The sequence below is a fragment of the Ascaphus truei genome, chromosome 2 (assembly GCF_040206685.1).
Source record: "Ascaphus truei isolate aAscTru1 chromosome 2, aAscTru1.hap1, whole genome shotgun sequence".
In the NCBI taxonomy this organism is placed as follows: Eukaryota; Metazoa; Chordata; class Amphibia; order Anura; family Ascaphidae; genus Ascaphus; species Ascaphus truei.
The window spans coordinates 365,536,520-365,563,720 of record NC_134484.1 but is presented as its reverse complement, the minus strand read 5'-3'; the positions used below and the strand labels follow the sequence as shown (position 1 = coordinate 365,563,720).

Below are 27,201 nucleotides of genomic sequence, written 5' to 3'. Positions count from 1 at the left end.
TAACATAGTATGGGCTCTCCAGAAACTCCAACCATATGTGTATGGCCGCCATTTTATGTTCATTACGACCATAATCCCCTGACCTGGATGCAGTGAATCTCTGGGAATAATGCCAAGCTGTTGCGGTGGACTCTGGCCTTACAGGAGTATGACTTCACCGTACATCACAAGAAGGAGTGAGCACAACAATACCGATGGACTTTCCCGGCAGGTCGAACCAGGGCCGGCTAGGCTCCGACCTTCAGGCATCATGCTTGGGGATCAACCCATTTGGGTCGCTAACCTAAAGCTCTCTGCTTAAGGGGGGGGGAGGTTTGATGGTAGGGGTATATGTTTCTGCTTTTAATAAAGGTCAAGCCCTTCATTACCCATACCTGTCAGTAATACATTTGTATTATGTTATATGTGTATACAGTTAGGTCCGGAAATAATTGGACACTGATACAAGTTTTGTTATTTCGGCTGTTTGCCAAAATAAATTCAAGTTACAGTTAAATAATGAATATGGGCTTAAGGTGCAGTCTATCAGCTTTAATTTGAGGTTATTCATATCCTAATTAGAGGAAGGGTTTTGGAATTACATCTCTTTAATATGTAGCCCCCTCTTTTTCAAGGGACCAAAAGTAATTGGACAATTGACTCAAAAGCTGTTTCATGGACAGGTGTGGACTATTCCTTCGTTATTTCATCATCAAATAAGCAGGTAAAAGGTCTGGAGTTGATTCCAGATGCAGCATTCGCATTTGGAAGCTGTTGCTGTGAACCCACAACATGCGGTCAAAGGAGCTCTCAATGCAAGTGAAACAGGGCATCCTTAGGCTGCAAAAAAAAGGAAAATCCATCAGAGAGATAGAAGGAACATTAGGAGTGGCCAAATCAACAGTTTGGTACATTCTGAGAAAAAAAGAACGCACTGGTGAGCTCTGCAACACAAAAAGGCCTGGATGTCCACGGAAGACAACAGTGGTAGATGATAATAGGATCCTTTCCATGGTAAAGAATAACCCCTTCACAACATCCTGCCAAGTGAAGAACACTCTCCAGGAGGTAGGCATATCATTATCCAAGTCTACCATAAAGAGAAGATTTCGCGAGAGCAAATACAGAGGGTTCACCACAAGGTGCAAACCATTCATAAGCCTCAAGAATAGAAAGGCCAGATTAGACTTTGCCAAACAATATCTAAAAAAGCCAGCCAAGTTCTGGAACAGCATTCTTTGGACAGATGAAACTAAGATCAACCTGTACCAGAATGATGGGGGGAAAAAATATGGAGAAGGCTTGGAACGGCTCATGATCCGAAGCATACCACATCATCTGTAAAACACGGTGGAGGCAGTGTGATGGCATGGGCATGCATGGCTTCCAGTGGCACAGGGTCACTAGTGTTTATTGATGATGTGACAGAAGACAGAACAGCCGGATGAATTCTGAAGTGTATAGGGATATATTGTCTGCTCTGATTCAGCCAAATTCAGGAAAGTTGATTGGACAATGACCCAAAACATACTGCAAGAGCAACCCAGGAGTTTTTTAAGGCAAAGAAGTGGAATATTCTGCAATGGCCGAGTCAATCACCTGATCTCAACCTGATCAAGCATGCATTTCACTTGCAGAAGACGAAACTTAAGGCAGAAAGACCCACGAACAAACAACAACTGAAGACAGCTGTAGTAAAGCCCTGGCAAAGCATCACAAAGGAGGAAACCCAGCGTTTGGTGATGTCCATGCGTTCCAGACTTCAAGCAGTCATTGCCTGCAAAGGATTCTCGACAAAGTATTAAAAATGAACATTTTATTTATGATTGTTTTAATTTGTCCAATTACACTTGAGCCCCTGAAATAAGGGGACTGTGTATGAAAATGGTTGCAATTCCTAAACATTTCATACGATATTTTTGTTCAACCCCTTGAATTAAAGCTGAAAGTCTGCACTTCTATTGCATCTCTGTTGGTTCATTTCAAATCCATTGTGGTGGCGTACACAGCCAAAATGATGAAAATTGTATCCGTGTCCAATTATTTCCGGACCTAACTGTATACAGTATATACAACTGGCGACTGCTAATTAAATTAGAAAGGAACCAATTCAGCGAAAGCCCAACTCACTCACTCACTCACTCACTCTCACAGATTGTTCTTTGCCCTTGAAAGAAAAAAAATCAGAAGTTGTGGATCGCTCTTTTGGAGACTGATCTGCAGATCAAAGGAACCGAGGTGGATTCAAATTTGCAAGACAAATTCACCCATCTCTACCTGAGACTTAGGATGAGGTCTCCACGTTCTTCTCATCATCTTGCCCTACATCCTGCTCTCTTGTTCCTATTCCTTTAATTCTTCTCCCCACACTCTCTGGCACACTAACTCACATTTTAAACCTCTCTCTCGCCTCTGGCGTATTCCCATTGTCTTTCAAACATGCAGTTCTCACCCCCATTTTCAAGAAACCCTTACTTGACTCATCTGCCCCCTCTTGTTCTAACATTTTTTTTCAATTTTTCCATTTTCTTTGGTTACAACATATTTTCGACAGTTCACATTCAGTATTTGTACATGTTCCTTTATTAACCACCTCTCATTTCTACTAAAACATTACTATTACAGTCAACTTTGTAAAATAATTGCTGTGTTTTCTAATATACTATTCCCACCAATGTGGATATATATATATTGTGTTTTAAGTTATGGTGGGTGAAAAAGGCAGCAAAAAACCTCCACCGTTATCATATAGCCAATAAAGCATATCACTTGTGAGCACATTCACATGTCGTAGCTCCATGTGAATGAATGGATATTCCAAGCAAAAAGTGACATATTGTGTGCTCATTTGCATGTAATTTCCCAGAATCACTTGATGCAGTAGGAGCACTGTATGCTAGATGATAATGGTTGAAAGGCAGGGTTGCAGACCTGTCTATGACATGTGAATTTGCTCACAAGTGATATTCTTTATTGGCTATATGCTAACGGTGGAGGGTTTTTTGTCGCCTTTTTCATCCACCATAACTTAAAATGTATATGGGAAACCTACCCAGCCTAGAAATATTGCAAAACAAGTATTAACCAACCTCACATTGATGATACCCATCAAGGTTGAAACATGTCTGTGAGTGGTTTGACTTGCATTGCTAGGCCCATGCTGTGCTTAAAAGCTGTGTGAACGGCGATGCATTTGCTTAAATGGGCTCCATGTGAATGGATATTCCAGGCAAAAGGTGACACATTGTGTGCTCATTTGGATGCTATTTCCCAGAATCCCTTGCTGCAGTGCAGTATGCTAGGTGATAATGGCAATACAAAAATACTTAAACAAGCGCTAGGTCTTAAAGTTAAACAGTGCAATGCACAAATTAAGCAGCCTGGTAATCTACTAGGAATTAATCTCAAAATACCCAAAAAACAATATAAAAATACAAATATAGAAATGTAACCCGGCGCGTGTATACATAAATTAAGTGAATAACCAATATAATTTATAGTCCATGAAAGGATATGAGTGACTGATGTGAGTAAAATCCTTTTCTTCCAAACTTGAGTGGTTAACAGATGGGAGATAGACACAAATCTCAAAGCACATAGAGAAAGCGTTCCTCTTCACAGTAAAATGCTGTCTAGAAGTAGGTAGGCAGCATACAGTGGAGAGAAACTGTACACCGGCGACACGTTTTATTGAAGCACGGCTAGCACCGCAAGCCGGGGGATGCCCCGGCATGCTAGCCGCACTCCCTCAGCGTGCCGCGCATCACTGATGCGCGGTCACGCGTCATCGGGTGCCTGCGCCCCCTGCACGCGCGTCCAGGGCTCCCCGAGGGAGCCCTGGTGTCCCGCGATGTGGGGGACGGCAGCAGGGGGTTCTGGGGGACCCGGCGGACCCGGCAGCGGGAGGGAGAAAGCCCCGATCGGAGGGCGCTCCTCCGCTGCTTCGGCGCGCGCCCGGCACCCTCCGGCACGCGCCAGGTTACTGCTGCAGCCGAGAACGGGCAAATGCTCGAATAAACTCGGCCGCAGCAGTATATGGAGTCTTCCAAGTCCAGAGAACTTCAGGTGTAACACGAACCCCACATGGTATCCCCAAATCCAGTGGACATAAGAAGAACCTCCTTCTCAGGAAAAGATGTCTCCTGAACTTGTCCCAGGACTCCTGTATCTTGATCTCCAACAAGGGATGAAGAGAGACAGAAGATTGCGCAATATATAAAAACTTTAATGACGCCTCCAGAACTAAAACAGAATAATACAAAGGAACGTGAGTTTAAAATCAAATTAGAAGTGCCCGACCCGGCACACCCATCAGCAATGCTCAGTCACTGTTAGTCCTTGCCGGTATCGCGTGTACCTCGCGTTGTTCCGGCGCGACCGTGATAACGTCACCGTCTCCGTTCCTGACTGCCAGTCAGATGAGTGTCCAGGGCAGCTTCTCCTTAGGCTCCTCCCTACGCGTTTCGTGACAGGGAATGTCACTTCGTCAGGGGTATGTGGAGCCTCAGCAATCCCGTGTGTTTTTTATAAGCCCATGTTAACCCATTAAATGATGGGGTCACATGAGGAATAACAATTGCAAGGTGAATCTACTGATCCTTATTATGGCACCTGTGGGGTTAAGTAGACACCTCTGAGGTGAGCAAAAGGTTCAATTAGGAACACAATGTATATAACATAAATAAAAAATTATTAAAAAATTATTAAAACGGAAACCTGAATTGAACATAAATTGAACATCAGAGGAAAAAGAAACAGCATTTATATTGAACAGCAGATAAAAGCATATTTATGTGAGCAGAACAGGGAGTCTCTAAAGAAAAGATGCTAGATCGAAATCTATGTTAAGCCCCTTAGGGGAGAGGGTCTTTAAAGTGTAGATCCAGAAGGTCTCTTGTTGAGAGACCCTCTGTAATCTATCTCCCCCTCTAACACCAACCTTGGGGCAATCGATGCCAATACAGGTAAGTCCCTCAGGTGACATATTATGATGGATCTTAAAATGGTTGGATACACTATGTGTCTCCAGACCATTTTTGATGTTGTACACATGTTCTGCAAATCTTCTCTTCAGAGGTCTCCCCGTTCTACTCACATACTGTAACTTACAGGGGCATTCTAAAAGGTAAACACAAAAATTTGATTTACAATTAATAAATGTTCGAATGTCATAACTTTTACCGGTGACATTAGTTTTGAACTCTTTACATCTAGATCCAAAGCTACAACCAATACATTTCTTACAAGGAAAATAACCTTTAAGGTCTTTTAGCCACATAGTTGGACCAGATCCCAGATGTTTCTTGGGGCAGCTAGGTGATAATTGTTATTTCAAGTTTTGGGCTGTTCAATATAATTGCTGTTTCTTTTTCCTCTGATGTTCAATTTATGTTCAATTCAGGTTTCCGTTTTAATAATTTTTTAATAATTTTTTATTTATGTTATATACATTGTGTTCCTAATTGAACCTTTTGCTCACCTCAGAGGTGTCTACTTAACCCCACTGGTGCCAAAAATAAGGATCAGTAGATTCACCTTGCAATTGTTATTCGTCATTTGACCCCATCATTTAATGGGTTAACATGGGCTTATAAAAAACACACGGGATTGCTGAGGCTCCACAATCCCCTGACGAAGTGACGTTCCCCGTCACGAAATGCGTAGGGAGGAGCCTAAGGAGATGCTGCCCTGGACACTCATCTGACTGACAGTCAGGAACGGAGACGGTGACGTTGTCACGGTCGCGCCGGAACAACGCGAGGTACACGCGATACCGGCAAGGACTAACAGTGACTGAGCATTGCTGATGGGTGTGCCGGGTCGGGCACTTCTAATTTGATTTTAAACTCACGTTCCTTTGTATTATTCTGTTTTAGTTCTGGAGGCGTCATTAAAGTTTTTATATATTGCGCAATCTTCTGTCTCTCTTCATCCCTTGTTGGAGATCAAGATACAGGAGTCCTGGGACAAGTTCAGGAGACATCTTTTCCTGAGAAGCAGGAAACTAGTCATTCACATGTGGCTTTTTTTTCTAGATCCAACGTTTACCCACTCACACACTCACACTCACACACACATAACAAGGACTAATTGTAGTAAATTATAAATGTAATACAATAAATAAACTTAAGTCAAAAACGAATTTTGCTATTAGTTCTTACTTATTAGTTCAATTTCTTTTTTTTTAAAGTGGGGCTGGGAGCGGGGTTAGGAGGCGAGTAGATCTTTTGGTTCGGCGAGTAGATTTTTGGGTGATTTGTCAAGCACTATATATATATATATATATATATATATATAAAATAAATATATAAATATTTACCAGATGTTGGTCCGGGAATCAGAGACAGCACACAGCCAGGTAAGTACAAAAAAACTGTATTCATATTCGGTCAGCAGAATGTGACCTTCCTCAGGCACGTCGCTGAGGAAGGTCACATTCTGCTGACCGAAACGTTGGATGTAGTGCCATGTACTTCTTATATGAATACAGTTTTTTTGTACTTACCTGGCTGTGTGCTGTCTCTGTTTCCCAGACCAACATCTGGTAAATATTTATTTCGTGTGTGCATATGGGATAAGCATCAGTGGATCAATAGTTTACAATGTGCCAACTGCCCTTGTTTTATATATATATATATATATATATATATATATATATATATATATATATATATATATATATATATATATATATATATATACATACAGTGGTCGACAAATCACCCAATAATCTACTCGCAATTCAGGTTTCCGTTTTAATAATTTTTAAATAATTTTTTATTTATGTTATATACATTGTGTTCCTAATTGAACCTTTTGCTCACCTCAGAGGTGTCTACTTAACCCCACTGGTGCCAATAATAAGGATCAGTAGATTCACCTTGCAATTGTTATTCGTCATTTGACCCCATCATTTAATGGGTTAACATGGGCTTATAAAAACACACGGGATTGCTGAGGCTCCACAACCCCCTGACGAAGTGACGTTCCCCGTCACGAAATGCGTAGGGAGGAGCCTAAGGAGATGCTTCCCTGGACACTCATCTGACTGACAGTCAGGAACGGAGACGGTGACGTTATCACGGTCGCGCCGGAACAACGCGAGGTACACGCGATACCGGCAAGGACTAACAGTGACTGAGCATTGCTGATGGGTGTGCCGGGTCGGGCACTTCTAATTTGATTTTAAACTCACGTTCCTTTGTATTATTCTGTTTTAGTTCTGGAGGCGTCATTAATGTTTTTATATATTGCGCAATCTTCTGTCTCTCTTCATCCCTTGTTGGAGATCAAGATACAGGAGTCCTGGGACAAGTTCAGGAGACATCTTTTCCTGAGAAGGAGGTTCTTATGTCCACCGGATTTGGGGATACCACGTGGGGTTCGTGTTACACCTGAAGTTCTCTGGACTTGGAAGACTCCATATATAGTTTCTCTCCACTGTATGCTGCCTACCTACTTCTAGACAGCATTTTACTGTGAAGAGGAACGCTTTCTCTATGTGCTTTGAGATTTGAGTCTATCTCCCATCTGTTAACCACTCAAGTTTGGAAGAAAAGGATTTTACTCACATCAGTCACTCATATCCTTTTATGGACTATAAATTATATTGGTATTCACTTAATTTATGTATACACGCGCCGGGTTACATTTCTATATTTGTATTTTTATAATGCTAGGTGATAATGAATGAAAGGCAGGGTTGCAGACCTGTCTAAGATGTGAATGTGCTCACAAGTGATATTCTTTATTGGCTATATATATACATATATATATATGTATATATATGTAAACATATATAGTAGCGCCACACTAATAATGTGAATTAATAAAATAAAAAGTGGTGAAAATTATTAATTAAGGGAAGAAAATACAAACATAAAAGTGTACAATAGTTCTGTGAAAAAAAGTGATTAATGCATATACTATACACAGCTAATGATTATAACACACAAACAGTATTAAGTGAATAATATATAGGGAAGATATAAGAACCAGTCCTTTAGTAAAGTCCATCAGGTGTTGGATAATTAATTTCGGTAAGGGGGTCTCCGGCAGCTCTCAGGAGGGTTAACCAAATCGAATTAAAGACCTAGAGGAAAAAGAGAAGAGAGCGTACGCTACATAGCGTAAAAAAGTACATTTATTGATGGGAAAATGGAAGGGAGGGGGAAGAATATCACTCACATAGGGTAAGTAAAATATATATATGCATATGTGAATATTTATCACCGCCATCCAGGTTTCTCGCATCTGTGATCCACAGCCAGAGCCTTACTTCACAGTATAGAAGAGCAACGGTACACTGGAGAGCCGAAAAACACAATTGAATGTCCGCAAGAGATCCGTGTGGAGCCTCAGTAGAACCTCCTATTGTGTATAGCCACAAGTCTGCTCCGCGCGTGATTGGCCTTTGAGAAAGTCGCCTGTGTGAGATGAAACGCGTCAGGAAACGTCAATACGCAGAGACATTATGTCATCATGCAGCGCGTGATCGGGCCAGATAATGCGCAGAGCAGATTTGTGGGGGCAAGGGCAGGGCGGGAGCTAAGCTCCGTGGCATCGCTAGAAGAGCTGCACGTGCGCTCTGTAAGCAGAGTGGGGGTGCGCACATGCATTGGTACCAGCACGGTGGTCTGTGCAGAGACAGGTAAGGAGGGAACACGTCACAAAGGACGTGTTCCCCGATTCCTTACAGTCACTCTCTCTGTCACCATCTCTGTCACCCTCTCTCTCTCTCTGTCACACACTCTCACACTCTGTCTCACACTCTGGATCTGGATATCTTATTTACCCTATATATCTTTACTGCCCTATACCTACACCGAAATAACCTATACTGCTTTCCTCCAGATCTGACTCTCAAGCTTAACATGGGAGACATCGGAATCCCCCCTAACCCAGAAGTCGGGTAGGGAACACCTCCCCTCCAATATATAACATAGTGGGAATGAGGGGACATTGAGGGACTGCGGATCAGGTAAGATCCCAGGTGGGATTGCTGCTTTAGATATTGTGAAGTGGGAGCATCCAGACACTGGTTAAGGGGTGCAGAAAACTAGTCATTCACATGTGGCTTTTTTTTCTAGATCCAACGTTTACCCACTCACACACTCATACACACATAACAAGGACTAATTGTAGTAAATTATAAATGTAATACAATAAATAAACTTAAGTCAAAAACGAATTTTGCTATTAGTTCTTACTTATTAGTTCAATTTCTTTTTTTTTAAAGTGGGGCTGGGGGCGGGGCTAGGAGGCGAGTAGATTTTTTGGTTCGGCGAGTAGATTTTTGGGTGATTTGTCAAGCACTGTATATATATATATATACAGTGTTCGACAAACCTATACATTTGCTCGCCCCGGGCGAGTGGATTTAACCCCTGGGCGAGTAAATATTGGCCCAAGCAGCACACGTTTGGTACTAGGTGGCGAGTAGATTTTTTTGTGTGGCGAGTAGATTTTTTGGTGATTTGTCAACCACTGTATATATATATATATATATATATATATATATATATATATATATATATATATATATAAAATAAATATATAAATATTTACCAGATGTTGGTCCGGGAAACAGAGACAGCACACAGCCAGGTAAGTACAAAAAAACTGTATTCATATTCGGTCAGCAGAATGTGACCTTCCTCAGGCTCGTCGCTGAGGAAGGTCACATTCTGCTGACCGAAACGTTGGATGTAGTGCCATGTACTTCTTATATGAATACAGTTTTTTTGTACTTACCTGGCTGTGTGCTGTCTCTGTTTCCCAGACCAACATCTGGTAAATATTTATTTCATGTGTGCATATGGGATAAGCATCAGTGGATCAATAGTTTACAGTGTTCCAACTGCCCTTGTTTTATATATATATATATATATACATATACATACAGTGGTCGACAAATCACCCAATAATCTACTCGCCGAACCAAAAAATCTACTCGCAACCTAGCCCCGCTCCTAGCCCCGATTTTTAAAAAAGAAATTGAATAAATTCCTAGTAAGAACTAATAACATTTGTTTTTGACATAACAGTTTATTTATTGTATTACATTTATACTTTACTACAATTAGTCCTTGTTACATAATTACGTGTGTGTGTCTGTGTGTGTGCGTATAAATGTCGGATATAGAAAAAAAGCCACATGTGAATGACTAGTTTCCTGAACCTCTTAACCAGTGTCTGGACGCCCCCGCTTCACAATATCTAAAGCAGCAATCCCGCCTGGGATTTTACCTGATCCGCAGTCCCTCAATGTCCAGGTACCCTCATTCCCGCAATGTTATATGTTGGAGGGGTTCCATACCTGTCTTCCGGGTTAGGGGGGATTCCGATGTCTCCCGTGTGAAGCTCAAAAGTCAGATCTGGAAGAAAGCAGTATAGGTTATTTTGGTGTAGTTATAGGGCAGTTTAGATATATAGGGTACATAAGATTTCCAGATCCAGAGAGAGAGAGAGTGTGTGGGTGACAGAGAGAGAGAGAGAGAGGGAGAGAGTGACAGAGAAAGAGTGTGGGTGTGAGAGAGAGAGAGTGTGGGTGTGAGAGAGAGAGTGTGGGTGTGAGAGAGAGTGTGTGGGTGTTAGAGAGAGTGTGGGTGTGACAGAGAGAGAGTGTGGGTGTGACACAGAGAGAGAGAATGTGTGGGTGTGACAGAGAGAGTGTGTGGGTGACAGAGGGGGTGGGTGAAAGAGTGGGTGGGTGAAAGAGGGGGTGGGTGACAGACTGACAATTGGGTGGGTGACAGACTGACAATTGGGTGTGTGACTGTGATTGACACCTGGGTGGGTGACGGTGACTGACTGACACTTGGGTGGGTGACTGACTGACTGGGAGGATGGGTGACTGACTGACTGGGTGGATATGTGGGTGACTGCCTGACTGGGTGGGTGACTGACTGGGTGTCTGTATTCACTGTATTCACTCATACACACACTCAAACACGCATACACCCACTCACACATACTCACACACACTCAAACACTCACAGGGGACAAGGGATGTTGCACATGAGATAGGTAATGAGGATTTTATCTCCCCCGGGCCCCCAATGTAATTACCTGCCCGGGGCTCTCCTCTCCCCCCTTGTCCTCCTCCGCAGCAAAGGCAGCAGCACTATCACCTTCCACCTGCGTCGCCATAATGTGATGCAACCCCCCCCCCCGAGTGCCTCGCTATCAACACCACTAGCAGCGCTGCTCACCCCCTCAGGACACTGCAGGCTGCCAGCCAATCAAGGGGGAGCTCCCGAGAGGGATGTGCGCTAGTTGTGTTGATAGCGCGTCACTCGGGGGGGGTTGCATCACATTATGGCGACGCAGGTGCGGAGGAGGACAAGGGGAGAGAGGAGAGCCCCGGGCAGGTAATTACAGCGGGGGGATATATATATATATATCTTTGCATAACTCAACACAGACATAGTAATAACAAGGAATGGGGGGGGATGAGAGGGGGGGAAGGTGCACCGGTATTTACCTTTATCTCTCTTTGTTGAACTTTTGTCTTAATAATATATAATTAAGTTTAAACTTGTATATCCAAGTCATCTCGTCACTTCTCTCTTTTCTGCACGATATTCCTTTCCACAGGATATATCTCTTTTGACCCCATGATAATACGCCTTAAATCCACCCCCTCTAACTACCGCCCTATCTCGCTTCTCCCTTTTGCCTACAAGCTACTTTAGAAACTTGTAAACAATGACCTCACTACCTTTTTCTCCTCCAACTCCCTGCTTTACTCTTTACAATCTGGTTTTCGTCCTCTACACACCACCGAAACAGCACTAGCAAAAGTGACCAATAATCTACAAACAGCTAAATCTAAGGGTCATTTCTCCATACTAATTCTCCTTGATCTCTCTGCTGCCTTTGACACTGGTGATCACCCCCTTCTCCTAAACATTCTCCAATCCATTGACCTCCATGAAGCAGCCTTCTCCTGGCTCATGTTCTACCTTTTTAACCGCACCTTCAGTGTTTCCTTATCTGGTGTCTTCTCCTCTTTACTCCCTCTTTCTGTTGTTCTGTAGTCCCACAAGGCTTTGTCCTTGACCTTCTGCTCTTCTCACTCTACACCTCTTCTCTTGGTGAACTAATACAATCTTTTGCCTTTCAGTATCATCTTTATGCCGATGACACCCAAATTTAACTCTCCTCCCCTGACCTTTCCCCCTCTTTCCTGTCCCATGTTTCCAACTGCTACCTGAAGCTTAACATGTCCAAAATAGAATTTGTATTCTTTTCCCCTTCCACTGCTACTGCTACACCTCTCTCCTTCACTGTCAATAATACCACAAGCCCTCACAAAGTCCTGCTGTCTCTAACTCCGAAATATCGCCAAAATAAGCCATTTTCTCACTCATGATGCAACTAAAATCCTAATCCACTCACTCATTATGTTCTGCCTTGATTATGAAAACATTCTCTTAGTTAGCATTTCCCTTGTCCAACTCTCCCAATTCCAATTCACCCAAAATACTGCTGCTAGACTCATCTACTTCTCTCACTGCTCAACTTCTACTGCTCCACTATGTATATCCCTCCAATTAAATTGTAAACCCTAGTAATGACTTGCAAAGGTCTCAACAACACCACCCCCTTACATCTCAGCCCTCATTCACAAATGCACACCAAAATGCCTGTTCAGCCCTCGACATCAACCTTTCCCCCCACCTTACTACCTCTTCTCAATCCCACCTACAAGACTTCTCTCATGCTGCCCTCTCTCTCTGGAATTCCCTACATGTACCATCAGATTCTCCCCCAGCTTCTGGATATTTAAAAACTCCCTAGAAACTCACCTTTTCAAGGAAGCCTACTCACCTTCGGGGCCACAGACAGATTTCCCCGGGCCCAGGACTAGAGTTATGTCTGACCTCCCCCCTGTGTCGACATTCTCGCAAGCCCCCTCCCCCCCATTTCAAACCTCCTGAGCCCCCGCTATTTCCCCCCTCTTCCCATGTATTTCTCCCCCCTCTGTCTCACTCTCCCTCACTCACCCCCTCTCACCTCCATCAACTACTCAACTCTCACTCAATCCCCCCTCGCATGTATTTCTCACACTCTTACTCTTTTCCTCACTCACTCCCTCCCTCACCTTCTCTCACTTGCCCCCACCCTCTGTTAGTTACCCCACTCTCACTCAATCCCCCCTCCCCTCACACAATTCACCCCACAAAATATACACCAAAAAAACCACCTACCTAAATAAATGAAAACAAAAAGAAAGCGCAATTAATAAAGATAATAACCTTTATAGTAGCCTTAAAAATTACATGCTACAAAACATTACATAAAATAAGGGTTCACATGAACCCACACTCTCACAGTTGCAGAGTACTACCCTAAATCAAAGCCCATAGGTCTAATGATGTTTAAAAAAAGTCCTGGGATATGGTCAGATGTTACCACAACTTACATTGAGTGTAAACAGGGACCACACTTCATGCAAGGTAAGGGAAGGAACCACTGCAGTCTCTCGAGCTCCCGTCGTCACGGCCGTTCTCCGCTGCGTGATTACATCACCTCTATGCGTTTCACGTCTTATGACGCTTCTTCAGGAGGTATGACTATCCACTCCCATAGCTGCTCTTAAATAGCAAGACAGACAATTCCTCTGCCAATGGGAGCTGCCATAAGGGTGTTACCACTTCCAATCAGTGTCTACAATCACCTGGTATTACTACTATAAACAATTACTGCCTATTGAAATACAAACCTCCCCAAATACATACCAAAAAAAACAAATCAAATACATATAACCCCCCAATACATATAAAAATACACCACAACCCCCATACATATGAAAATACACCATCCCCCACACATATAAAAATACACCCCCAATAAATATTAAAATACACCCAATACATATTAAAAATACACTCTCCCAATACTTATTAAAATTACACCCCCCTGATACATATTGAGAATACACCCCAATTCATATAAAAATACACCCCCCAAATACATATAAAAAATACAGATTTACCTTGGGGATAGTCTCAGGCCGGGCCCTGTGGCTGCGGGAGGCCCGGCTGCTTGTCCTGTAGTTTCCGTCATGCCCCGCTCTCCCCCAGCTGCAGGCCTCTTTCACTCTGTCCCACACCAAGCTTCTGACATCAGGACCACTTGCTGGAACAATTCTTCTATAGTTAGGACAGGCAATAATCCTAATTCTTCTATGTTTAATATGTAACAAAGGGACCTTTCACCAATAAAAAGCCTTCCCTTTTTTTCCAGCTGTGTTTAGCTCTACGGTATTTGCACAAGGAGAAAAGGATTGTCCACAGAGACTTATCGCCTAATAATATCATGTTGGGAGAAAGAGATAAAGTGACTGTCAGTAAGTATTTGCATTGTAAACTATTATTTCAATTTTGATTGTGCTGTTTGATTACAGTCCAAGCTGATAAGTAACATAAAAGGTAAATATATCATTCTCTAATAGAAAACAAATATGCTACAATGTGCAGCTCAGTTTGGCTTCACACTTATAATCATATACAATTTCATCGACTTGGAGAACAGAGACCGAATAAACATGGTTAGGGTTGTCCAGTTTTTTCCCCAAATAGCTGACCCCTAAAAATATGTGAGAACTTGGAATATCCTCATGCGGATGAGATACTCTACTCTTCGTTTAGTTATTATACTGTACTGATGGATAATGTATGACTATATTGATGGATAATGTAAGTGGGCATTTTCAAGAACCAAGAGGAATATGAGTATACCTGCCAATCAAGCCATGCATCCTTAAAGGAAAGCTGCATCCCATTTAAGAAAAACTGTAATCTGAATGTGTTTATGTAAATTAAGAAGTCTCCGTGTTTAATATATTAAGAAAGGCCTAAAAATCAAGGAAACAATTACATTAATTAAAGTACATTTTTACCAAGTATTGAGCTTCATGGTTGTTCTATGTATGCTGTCATGTTTAATGTTGTACATGTCTCTGCTATCTAACTGATAATGACTATTTGATCAAAGCTTGAGGGGTTGTGTAAAAGATTGTGATTTTAATATACTGTACATTCTTAATTTCACACTGATTTTTTTAGAAGAGATGTATCAACAGCGTAAGAACTATTTATGCTGCTAGATAATTTAGTAACATTGTATCTTTCTGTACTCCTATGAAGATTTGAAAGTTATGTGATATTACATTGATGTCTATTATACCTGGAACTTCCTTTATCTTCACTAAAGAAGCAGCATGGCAGCTCTCTATTATATTTTTTCAAATGTTTAGAACTTTAATATGCTTAGAAAAAAAGAACAGGAAAGAGAACATAACATTGTTATGTGTACAGTATTGTAGCCAGCCAGCCAGCCAGTCAATTGCATTTCATTGTATGATTGCAACCAACAGATTATGAGATTAAATGTTCAGTTCCATCCAATATATGCCAATGTTTTTACTACCCTTTTTCTTATTGACATTTTTGTGGGGCATAAATTAATTCAGGGAATTGCTAAATTATAATTGAGATGTCAGTGGAATATGATGTTGAGACACACACTCATTTCCAAATCACCAGTTTTCATGGAAAAGGGGATTACAATTTTTTTACTAAGTAGTAGAAATAAGAGATTTGCCAGTGCTGTCATGGACAGGGAAAACACACTTGTTCCCAGTTAGAGAGAAAAAAAACATTTTTATTAACATCATGGTGAAAGCTCTCATCAACTTTATTTTCATTATAGATGTGTAAATTGGAGTAATCATCTTCATTACTGAACGCCATAAAATATTTTACAACCAGTAATCTTTTTAAAACACTAAATTGTGAGAACACTTGGAGAAGCAATATGTGCTTTTAAATTATTAGAATTGCAGCATACTGTACAATATTACAGTTCACAAATACCAACCTTTTATCTTACCACTGCATGGCACTGCTGTTCTTTGTATATCATTGCTGCTTTGCTTGTGATACTTACAAAAGCAAAGATTTGTCTTCATTGTAAATTGCTCTGAAGTTTGATGTTGGTGATAATTCTCTTATTGTTTCATACAGTATGCTTCTTGAAATGTTTAAGTCATGACTACAATCACACAACATATATATATATATATATATATATATATATATATATGATAAGAGAAAGAGCGGACCTCGCATCCGCAAGAAGTATCAAGGTAACTAAATACCGACTATTGAATCAATATGCAGTGATAAATCGGTGTTGCTAGGAGGGCCAATAATATAGTAGGAGAGGAAAAAAGGTCCCTATGCCTGAGGAAGGTCCCATTCTGTAGGACCGAAACGTTGGGTTTCTGGATGTATTTTTGTTTTCACTAATACACTTTGATCTTCAACATTGAGTGCTGTCTCTTGTTTACCTATCCTTGGAACGGTAACGTATAACTACATTCTCTATATGGGACGTGCACCTGTGGCTTAACAGCACCTATTGGAGTGCCAACTGCCTTATCTGACTATATATATATATATATATATATGATAAGAGAAAGAGCGGACCTCGCATCCGCAAGAAGTATCAAGGTAACTAAATACCGACTATTGAATCAATATGCAGTGATAAATCGGTGTTGCTAGGAGGGCCAATAATATAGTAGGAGAGGAAAAAAGCCCCAAACAAAAGCACTCTAGTATACCAGTTCAAAGTACAAAATACTTGATATCTTTATTAAACAACTGTCACAGAACAAGGATAAAAGAAAGCAAAGAGTGATTAAAACAAGGCATGGATCCCCTCTGCGTACAGAACAAAGCATATATCCTCCATCAGTAATATCCAAATCAGACAGAGCATCGCTCTAGTGTACCTAACAAGATGAGTAATAAATGCAGGCAGGAGTGCAAGCAAAAGTGATGGTAACCAAGATCTAATCACACAAAATCAAAGCATATATTCCCAATAACATATATGGGAAAGTCTCAAGTGACACAATGCAGGGTAATATGATAAGACCAAGGATAAAAGACACAACACTTTGCCAAAAGCTAATAGTCATACATCACCGGTGTAGGCACACAGCAGGATCATGGAAGGAGCATAGAGCAAAAGTTCAGATCATTAGTACGTGTCCCTAGAGGGTCCCCACTCCCAGTAGAAGGCTCTTGGCCGAAACGCGTAGGAGCAGGTGCAGTAGGCAGGACCCCCTGGTTTGTCCCCCTCTAGGGACACGTACTAATGATCTGAACACATATATATATGTGTGTGTGTGTGCGTGTGTGTGTTAAAACAGTATGCATTGGCTTGAGGATTTGCTTGTGTAATATGAGCTTGAGACAAAAGGTGGCACTGTGTGCTCATTTGCATGTCATTTCCCAGAATCCCTTGCTGCAGTGGAAAGGCTGTGTGATGGGCGATAATGGGGAAAGACAGGGTTGCAGACCTGTCTAAGACATGCAAATGACCATACAGTAATATTTACAGTTGCTATATGCTTTACTGTGGAGGGTTTTTGTCAATTTTTTTACCCACCATAACCTTAATAATTGTGGTGAATACCTAGTCTAGTCTCAAACCAGCTTAGCCAGCAACCAACCTCACACTGATGATACTCATCAAGGTTGAAACATGTCTGTGAGTGGGTTTACTGGCTTTGCATCTCATCTCATCTCATCCCAGCCTCTGTCTAAAAGCTGTGTTAAAACAGTATGCATTGGCTTGAGGATTTGCTTGTGTAATACGAGCTTGAGACAAAAGGTGGCACTGTGTGCTCATTTGCATGTCATTTCCCAGAATCCCTTGCTGCAGTGGAAATGCTGTGTGCTGGGCGACAATGGGGAAATCTCAAAACATCCAGGGGGAGCATGTGGGGGAATAAGAGAATAAAATATATATAAGTGCAGACGTATTATATAGTATGGGTATACAGGCAATGTCTTGGCTCGTATAGCTGATCTACTCACAGGAGCAAAGATATAATAACAGCAGTTGGCAAATTGGGTTGCCACCCTTGAAGATGTCTGTGAGCTGAACCCCCTAATGATTCTCCGTCCGCAGTGTGTGTATATGGAGAGAGGGAGAGAACTACATAGTGCGATCAGTATGAAAACTTTATGTATAAAAAACACAGTATAAAATGCGCACTTACAATTTGCAAATAGAATAAAAGCATGTATCACATATAGTGAATGGAAGATGTCCCGAAACAGCTCACCGCCTCCCTCAGATCAGTCTGCTGGCTTCCGTGGCTCTGTGTCCTGGACCGGAGCTTCCTTCTGAGCGCCCGTCTGCAAGATGTGACGTCACGGCTTCAGAGCTGATTCTACGGATCGCCTCCACGACCAAAATTGGTCCACTGGTAAACTCTACGCGTTTCGCCCAGCTACCAGGAACTGTTCTCGGCTTCGTCAGGAGTATGGTTTGTATTCTATTGGTGGCTATTTATACACCTTTCAATGTTAATAAAACGGCTTAATTGATCAATAAATCAATCGGCCTAGATTGCACTAGGGAGTGGGGGTTTGGAATAAATGAATGTACAATAAGCATAGGTAATACTTAAACATGGGGAAACCTAACTGTATTCGTATCATGAATTATGTTTCACAGGTTCTAACAGATATAAATCGCAATTGAACCCTTATTGGGTGTTATGAGATGTCACTTGGCAAATGTTATTCTTGATTCAAATAGTTAGCAATAGAGTATTGAGGGTAAAAGCCAAATACACATAGGTTGTGACTATAATTCAAGCGAGAGGGCACAATGTTAACCCTAATGTCGGTTGTTAAGGGTTATTCAAAAAATGAACCGCCGTTTACACTCATTCAGTAGCTACTTGGTTTATAATTACAAAGGTGGTGGTAATTCGTCATTTCTAGATTGACTGTTATATACACTGGCCAAAAAGGAGACTATTGAGGTTCATACAAAAAAGTTTTTTGAGGTTCATCAAAAATACGGCATAATTCAGAGACACTAATGGCATAATGAAGGATACGTGGACATAAAGGTATCCTCAAAGTACGATTTTAAGAGGACTAGACTAGTGCTTATATGCTCCGTGATAACACACAGGGAATTATGTACTATAGTGATCCAACAGAAACATGACGTAGGGGTGATACTATTGAACAAAATGCTGAAGTGACATAACATTTACAATAAATCGTGCATATAGATTGAAATAGCAATGGACATAACTGATATACACAGACATATTTATGTAGGTATCAGAGACAGATGGCCTTTTCTGGAGGTTGATCTGAAACGAAAAGCAGGTGAAAGAACAAGGGAGCAGGGGCAAGACTAAACAGCTCTACTGACAGATAAACATTGTGATGTTAATTCAAAAAAGGTGTGATGTCTATCTCAGCGTTTAAACCTCTAGGGGCTAGTGTTTTGAGACGGTGAATCCAAAAGGTTTCCCGTTTCATGAGTTCTAAACCCCTATCCCCTCCCCTCCAATGGGGTAGCACATGTTCAATGGCTTTGAAGGTTAGGCATGTCGGTTCTCCACCATGAAACTCAGTGAAATGGTTGGGGATACTGTGGTTGGTTAGTTTCCTCCTAATGCCACTGAGGTGCTCGATGATGCTAGTCCTTATAGGCCTGATTGTTTTACCAATATATTGTAACTTGCAGGAACATTCTATCATGTAAACTACATGGTCTGTCCTGCAAGTCATAGAAGTGTTGATATCAAAGACCTCACCCGTGACATTAGAACTGAACTTAGTTTGTTCTGATGATTTAAACCGATATGCCTTACAGGTAGTACAGCCGAAAAAGCCTTTCTTATTAAGCCACACATTATCCTTAGGTTTATTATCCCTGAGTGCACTGGGGGCTAGTTTGTTCTTGAGGTTGCTTGCTTTGGTGAAGATTACATTGGGTCTATCTGGGATGTTGGGGCCCAAAATCGGATCATTTTTAAGAATCTCCCAGTGTTTTGTAATGATCTTTCTCACCTTCCCAGCATCTCTACTATAACCTGTCAAAAAGGCAAAGTCAAATTTGTTGTTCCTAACTGTATCCTTTTGTTTAGGTATTAATAAATCGCCCCTATGAACTCCCTCGGCCCTTCTCCTGGCTGATTCAATTTTCTCCTCAGTGTAATGTTTTTCCAAAAATCTATCTTTTATTTTTTCTGATTGAATATGATATTGTTAAATGTCTGTACAATTTCTTCTGATTCTGGTAAATTGACTGGATGGAACGTTGTCCATACATCTTGGTAAATGGCAGCTGTCTCTTCTAATAAAATTGTTTTTATCTATCTCTTTAAAATATGTCCTTGTTTTTATTACTCCATTTTCAATGTAGATATTCAAATCTAGAAAATTCACCTGTTGGTGACTCCATTCACTCGTGAATTTTAAATTATACGTATTGACATTCATGCTGTCAATAAATTTTAACAAAGTGTCTTCGCCACCCCTCCAAACAAAAATAATATCATTTATGTAACGGCGATAAAGGACAAGATCCGCACCAAGCTCTCCATCAACCCAGATATTATGTTTTTCCCAATCTGAAACAAACAGATTGGCGTAGCTTGGTGCGAATCTCGTCCCCATCGCCGTCCCACATTTCTGTAAATAAAAAGTGTGTGCATACCAAAAATAATTGTGCTCTAATATAAATTTCATACTATCAATGATGAAATCAATTTGTGATTCTGGTGTATGTTCATCTTCCTGCAAGACACTTCTAACTGCTTCGCATCCCTGTGTGTGTTCAATGATGGTGTAAAGCGAAGCAACATCACAGGTTACTAGTACAGTATGTAATGATTTTCCCATTTAATCCTACTCAAGAGATTGAGTATGTCAACCGTATCCTTCAAATAGGCCTTTTGTTTAACTACATGAGGTTGTAGTATAGTGTCTATATAAAGTGAGAGGTTAGCAGTGAGTGAGTCAATCCCCGAAACTATAGGTCTTCCTGGGGGATTGACTACACTCTTGTGGATCTTAGGTAGGAAATAGAAGACCGGCATCTTGGCTTTATTCTGATACAAGAAATTGTATTCTTTTTCATCAAGTATGCCGGTCTCCTTTCCTCTGTCTAACAAGATCTTCAGTTCTTCAGTGTATTTGATGATGGGATTAGAAGGTAATTTTACATAGGTGTTGGTGTCTCCCAATAATCTTAATGCCTCATGTTCATAATCAACACGATCCATAAAAACTATCCCCCCCCCTTTATCTGCCTGTTTGATGACCAAATCTTGGTTATCGATGAGTTCTTTGAGGGCATCTTTCTCATTCTTAGTGAGATTTTCCATTTTTCTATTGCCCTTAGCTGTTAGGTCAGAGTTTAGAGTCTCAAAGTCCTTAGTGACTATTTTAAAGAAGACATCTAAATGATTCCCTGTAGCAAAATGTGGAAAAAAATTTGATTTTTGTTTCAATCCTGTATGGATGAATTTCCTCTCTTCTGCTACCACCGGTTGTACTTCTTTGATAACATTATGCTCTATGTGTCTCCCCAAGAAGTAACGTTTTACAGTGAGTTTCCTAAGGAAACGATTAGCATCTATATAGAGGTTGAAGCTACTGTGTGTCTTCATAGGTGCGAATGATAGTCCCTTTGATAGTACATTTTTTTGTGTGTCTGTCAGAGATGTAGTACTAAGGTTGAAAACATTTTCAACATTTATTTTGCACTCCTTTTGTTGTCTCTTGTGCTTTCTTCTACCCCTCTTTCCTCTGAGAGTCTTCCTCTTTTGGAGCTGCCCAATGTTCCCTTTTCTGCTTGTGGTTGTTTCTGACTTATATCCCACAAACTGGAAGGCCCCTCCGCCCCTAAAAAAGAGGAATCTGTGCTGTTTTCCTCTTTTTTAGGGGCGGAGGGGCCTTCCAGTTTGTGAGATATAAGTCAGAAACAACCACAAGCAGAAAAGGGAACATTGGGCAGCTCCAAAAGAGGAAGACTCTCAGAGGAAAGAGGGGTAGAAGAAAGCACAAGAGACAACAAAAGGAGTGCAAAATAAATGTTGAAAATGTTTTCAACCTTAGTACTACATCTCTGACAGACACACAAAAAAATGTACTATCAAAGGTACTATCATTCGCACCTATGAAGACACACAGTAGCTTCAACCTCTATATAGATGCTAATCGTTTCCTTAGGAAACTCACTGTAAAACGTTACTTCTTGGGGAGACACATAGAGCATAATGTTATCAAAGAAGTACCACCGGTGGTAGCAGAAGAGAGGAAATTCATCCATACAGGATTGAAACAAAAATCAAAATTTTTTCCACATTTTGCTACAGGGAATCATTTAGATGTCTTCTTTAAAATAGTCACTAAGGACTTTGAGACTCTAAACTCTGACCTAACAGCTAAGGGCAATAGAAAAATGGAAAATCTCACTAAGAATGAGAAAGATGCCCTCAAAGAACTCATCGATAACCAAGATTTGGTCATCAAACAGGCAGATAAAGGGGGGGGGGATAGTTCTTATGGATCGTGTTGATTATGAACATGAGGCATTAAGATTATTGGGAGACACCAACACCTATGTAAAATTACCTTCTAATCCCATCATCAAATACACTGAAGAACTGAAGATCTTGTTAGACAGAGGAAAGGAGACCGGCATACTTGATGAAAAAGAATACAATTTCTTGTATCAGAATAAAGCCAAGATGCCGGTCTTCTATTTCCTACCTAAGATCCACAAGAGTGTAGTCAATCCCCCAGGAAGACCTATAGTTTCGGGGATTGACTCACTCACTGCTAACCTCTCACTTTATATAGACACTATACTACAACCTCATGTAGTTAAACAAAAGGCCTATTTGAAGGATACGGTTGACATACTCAATCTCTTGAGTAGGATTAAATGGGAAAATCATTACATACTGTACTAGTAACCTGTGATGTTGCTTCGCTTTACACCATCATTGAACACACACAGGGATGCGAAGCAGTTAGAAGTGTCTTGCAGGAAGATGAACATACACCAGAATCACAAATTGATTTCATCATTGATAGTATGAAATTCATATTAGAGCACAATTATTTTTGGTATGCACACACTTTTTATTTACAGAAATGTGGGACGGCGATGGGGACGAGATTCGCACCAAGCTACGCCAATCTGTTTGTTTCAGATTGGGAAAAACATAATATCTGGGTTGATGGAGAGCTTGGTGCGGATCTTGTCCTTTATCGCCGTTACATAGATGATATTATTTTTGTTTGGAGGGGTGGCGAAGACACTTTGTTAAAATTTATTGACAGCATGAATGTCAATACGTATAATTTAAAATTCACGAGTGAATGGAGTCACCAACAGATTAATTTTCTAGATTTGAATATCTACATTGAAAATGGAGTAATAAAAACAAGGACATATTTTAAAGAGATAGATAAAAACAATTTTATTAGAAGAGACAGCTGCCATTTACCAAGATGGATGGACAACGTTCCATCTAGTCAATTTACCAGAATCAGAAGAAATTGTACAGACATTGAACAATATCATATTCAATCAGAAAAAATAAAAGATAGATTTTTGGAAAAACATTACACTGAGGAGAAAATTGAATCAGCCAGGAGAAGGGCCGAGGGAGTTCATAGGGGCGATTTATTAATACCTAAACAAAAGGATACAGTTAGGAACAACAAATTTGACTTTGCCTTTTTGACAGGTTATAGTAGAGATGCTGGGAAGGTGAGAAAGATCATTACAAAACACTGGGAGATTCTTAAAAATGATCCGATTTTGGGCCCCAACATCCCAGATAGACCCAATGTAATCTTCACCAAAGCAAGCAACCTCAAGAACAAACTAGCCCCCAGTGCACTCAGGGATAATAAACCTAAGGATAATGTGTGGCTTAATAAGAAAGGCTTTTTCGGCTGTACTACCTGTAAGGCATATCGGTTTAAATCATCAGAACAAACTAAGTTCAGTTCTAATGTCACGGGTGAGGTCTTTGATATCAACACTTCTATGACTTGCAGGACAGACCATGTAGTTTACATGATAGAATGTTCCTGCAAGTTACAATATATTGGTAAAACAATCAGGCCTATAAGGACTAGAATCATCGAGCACCTCAGTGGCATTAGGAGGAAACTAACCAACCACAGTATCCCCAACCATTTCACTGAGTTTCATGGTGGAGAACCGACATGCCTAACCTTCAAAGCCATTGAACATGTGCTACCCCATTGGAGGGGAGGGGATAGGGGTTTAGAACTCATGAAACGGGAAACCTTTTGGATTCACCGTCTCAAAACACTAGCCCCTAGAGGTTTAAACGCTGAGATAGACATCACACCTTTTTTGAATTAACATCACAATGTTTATCTGTCAGTAGAGCTGTTTAGTCTTGCCCCTGCTCCCTTGTTCTTTCACCTGCTTTTCGTTTCAGATCAACCTCCAGAAAAGGCCATCTGTCTCTGATATCTACATAAATATGTCTGTGTATATCAGTTATGTCCATTGCTATTTCAATCTATATGCACGATTTATTGTAAATGTTATGTCACTTCAACATTTTGTTCAATAGTATCACCCCTACGTCATGTTTCTGTTGGATCACAATAGTACATAATTCCCTGTGTGTGATCACGGAGCATATAAGCACTAGTGTAGTCCTCTTAAAATCGTACTTTGAGGATACCTTTATGTCCACGTATCCTTCATTATGCCATTAGTGTCTCTGAATTATGCCGTATTTTTGATGAACCTCAAAAAACTTTTTTGTATGAAGCTCAATAGTCTCCTTTTTGGCCAGTGTATATAACAGTCAATCTAGAAATGACTAATTACCACCACCTTTGTAATTATAAACCAAGTAGCTACTGAATGAGTGTAAACGGCGGTTCATTTTTTGAATAACCCTTAACAACCGACATTAGGGTTAACATTGTGCTCTATTGCAGTGCAATTCCCTTATTTCCCTCTCGCTTGAATTATAGTCACAACCTATGTGTATTTGGCTTTTACCCTCAATACTCTATTGCTAACTATTTGAATCAAGAATAACATTTGCCAAGTGACATCTCATAACACCCAATAAGGGTTCAATTGTGATTTATATCTGTTAGAACCTGTGAAACATAATTCATGATACGAATACAGTTAGGTTTCCCCATGTTTAAGTATTACCTATGCTTATTGTACATTCATTTATTCCAAACCCCCATTCCCTAGTGCAATCTAGGCCGATTGATTTATTGATCAATTATGCCGTTTTATTAACATTGAAAGGTGTATAAATAGCCACCAATAGAATACAAACCATACTCCTGACGAAGCCGAGAACAGTTCCTGGTAGCTGGGCGAAACGCGTAGAGTTTACCAGTGGACCAATTTTGGTCGTGGAAGCGATCCGTAGAATCAGCTCTGAAGCCGTGACGTCACATCTTGCAGACGGGCGCTCAGAAGGAAGCTCCGGTCCAGGACACAGAGCCACGGAAGCCAGCAGACTGATCTGAGGGAGGCGGTGAGCTGTTTCGGGACATCTTCCATTCACTATATGTGATACATGCTTTTATTCTATTTGCAAATTGTAAGTGCGCATTTTATACTGTGTTTTTTATACATAAAGTTTTCATACTGATCGCACTATGTAGTTCTCTCCCTCTCTCCATATACACACACTGCGGACGGAGAATCGTTAGGGGGTTCAGCTCACAGACATCTTCAAGGGTGGCAACCCAATTTGCCAACTGCTGTTATTATATCTTTGCTCCTGTGAGTAGATCAGCTATACGAGCCAAGACATTGCCTGTATACCCATACTATATAATACGTCTGCACTTATATATATTTTATTCTCTTATCCCCCCACATGCTCCCCCTGGATGTTTTGAGATAACCCTTAATCCTTGGAACCCGTGTAACAGGTCCCACCAGTGAGGTTTGAGCAAAGGGTTTGGTCATTATTTTCATCAGAATCACTCTTTTGTTATTTATTTATCCACCAAGTAGCGCCTATCTTTCACCTTTTCTACACGACAATGGGGAAAGACAGGATTGCAGACCTGTCTAAGACATGCAAATGAACATACAGTAATATTTACAGTTGCTATATATATATACACACACACACGCATACGCACACGCTGGGCTCAAAGCTGTGAAATGCATCAAGCATAAGCTTACAGGGGTTATTTGGTTTTGAAGCAAAAGGTGGCACTGTGTGCTCATTTGCATGTCATTTCCCAGAATCCCTTGCTGCAGGGGAAGCACTGTGTGCTGGGTGATAGTGGTGAAAGGCAGGGTTGCAGACCTGTCTAAGACATGCAAAGGAGCATACAGTAAGATTTCCATTATATATATATGGAAATATTATATAATATATATATATATATATATATATATATATATATATATATATATATATATATATAATACTGGGTGAACTCGTACACAAAACTGTATGGAGAAAATAAAATATAATATATATTTAGCAGAAATAAAGGTGTAAGCAGAAGGACAGGGAATACCAACCAGTCCAGTAGATACACAGCAAAAAAAAGTTTAGCAGCACTGTCCAATAGACAATCGGAATTTAATTAAACATCAGGCAACCAATGTACTCCAGAGCAACGTATGTGTAAGGAATCGGGGGCCACGTCCCTTGTGGTGTGACCCCTCCTTACCCACTACCAGTACTGCAGCGGCTGCTGCCCCTGCCCCCCGTCGCTACCCATGCCGCCGCCCAATGCATACCTTGAACTCTGCCGTCGCCATCTTGGATTCTGGCACTGGTGTTACAGACTCTCAGCTGTGCTCCACTACTTCCTGGTCTCTCAGCCACTCACGAGCAGCTCCTCGACACGCCTCCACCATGCCCCTCGTCCGGATTGGTCACTGTCGCTTTAAATATTCTGCTTTGGCTTCACTTCCTTGCCGAGCATAGATCCTTATGGGATGTTACCTGTGTTTCTGCCACAAGCCTTGTTCTTTCGTTACGTATCTCTGTTTTTGTTCCAGTTCGTTGTACTCGTCCAGTTTCCTCCAGGCCTGCTGCTGCTACGCTGAGTTCCTGAGTTCCTGGTTCTTAGAGTCCTGCTTCGTTTGCGCTGTAACACGGGGTTACTAGTGCTGCCTGGTGGTGTGCCTATTGCGGTCAGTCTTCCCTCTCCTAGACCGGAGCCATGGGTCGTGGACGCCACTCGCGTAAACCTCGTTCCCGACCTGCAGCGATTGCGCTGACACAAAAGGACCAGCTTGATTTCCTGTTGCCGACTCCCTGCTTGAACTACGACTACCCGGATATCTCCTACCCCGACTCTGACTTGCCCAACAACT

At 41.1% G+C, this 27,201-nt stretch overlaps 1 protein-coding gene across 6 annotated transcripts in view; it reads left to right on the top strand.

Moving 5' to 3' along the window:
- NEK10 (NIMA related kinase 10) overlaps nt 1-27,201 on the top strand; it is a 380,936-nt gene that overhangs the window by 157,825 nt on the left and 195,910 nt on the right. For all 6 annotated transcript variants that reach the window (XM_075586980.1, XM_075586978.1, XM_075586979.1 and 3 more), the window contains one exon: nt 14,233-14,335. In XM_075586980.1, the coding sequence (XP_075443095.1) occupies nt 14,233-14,335 (103 nt within the window). The remainder of the gene's footprint in view (nt 1-14,232; nt 14,336-27,201) is intronic.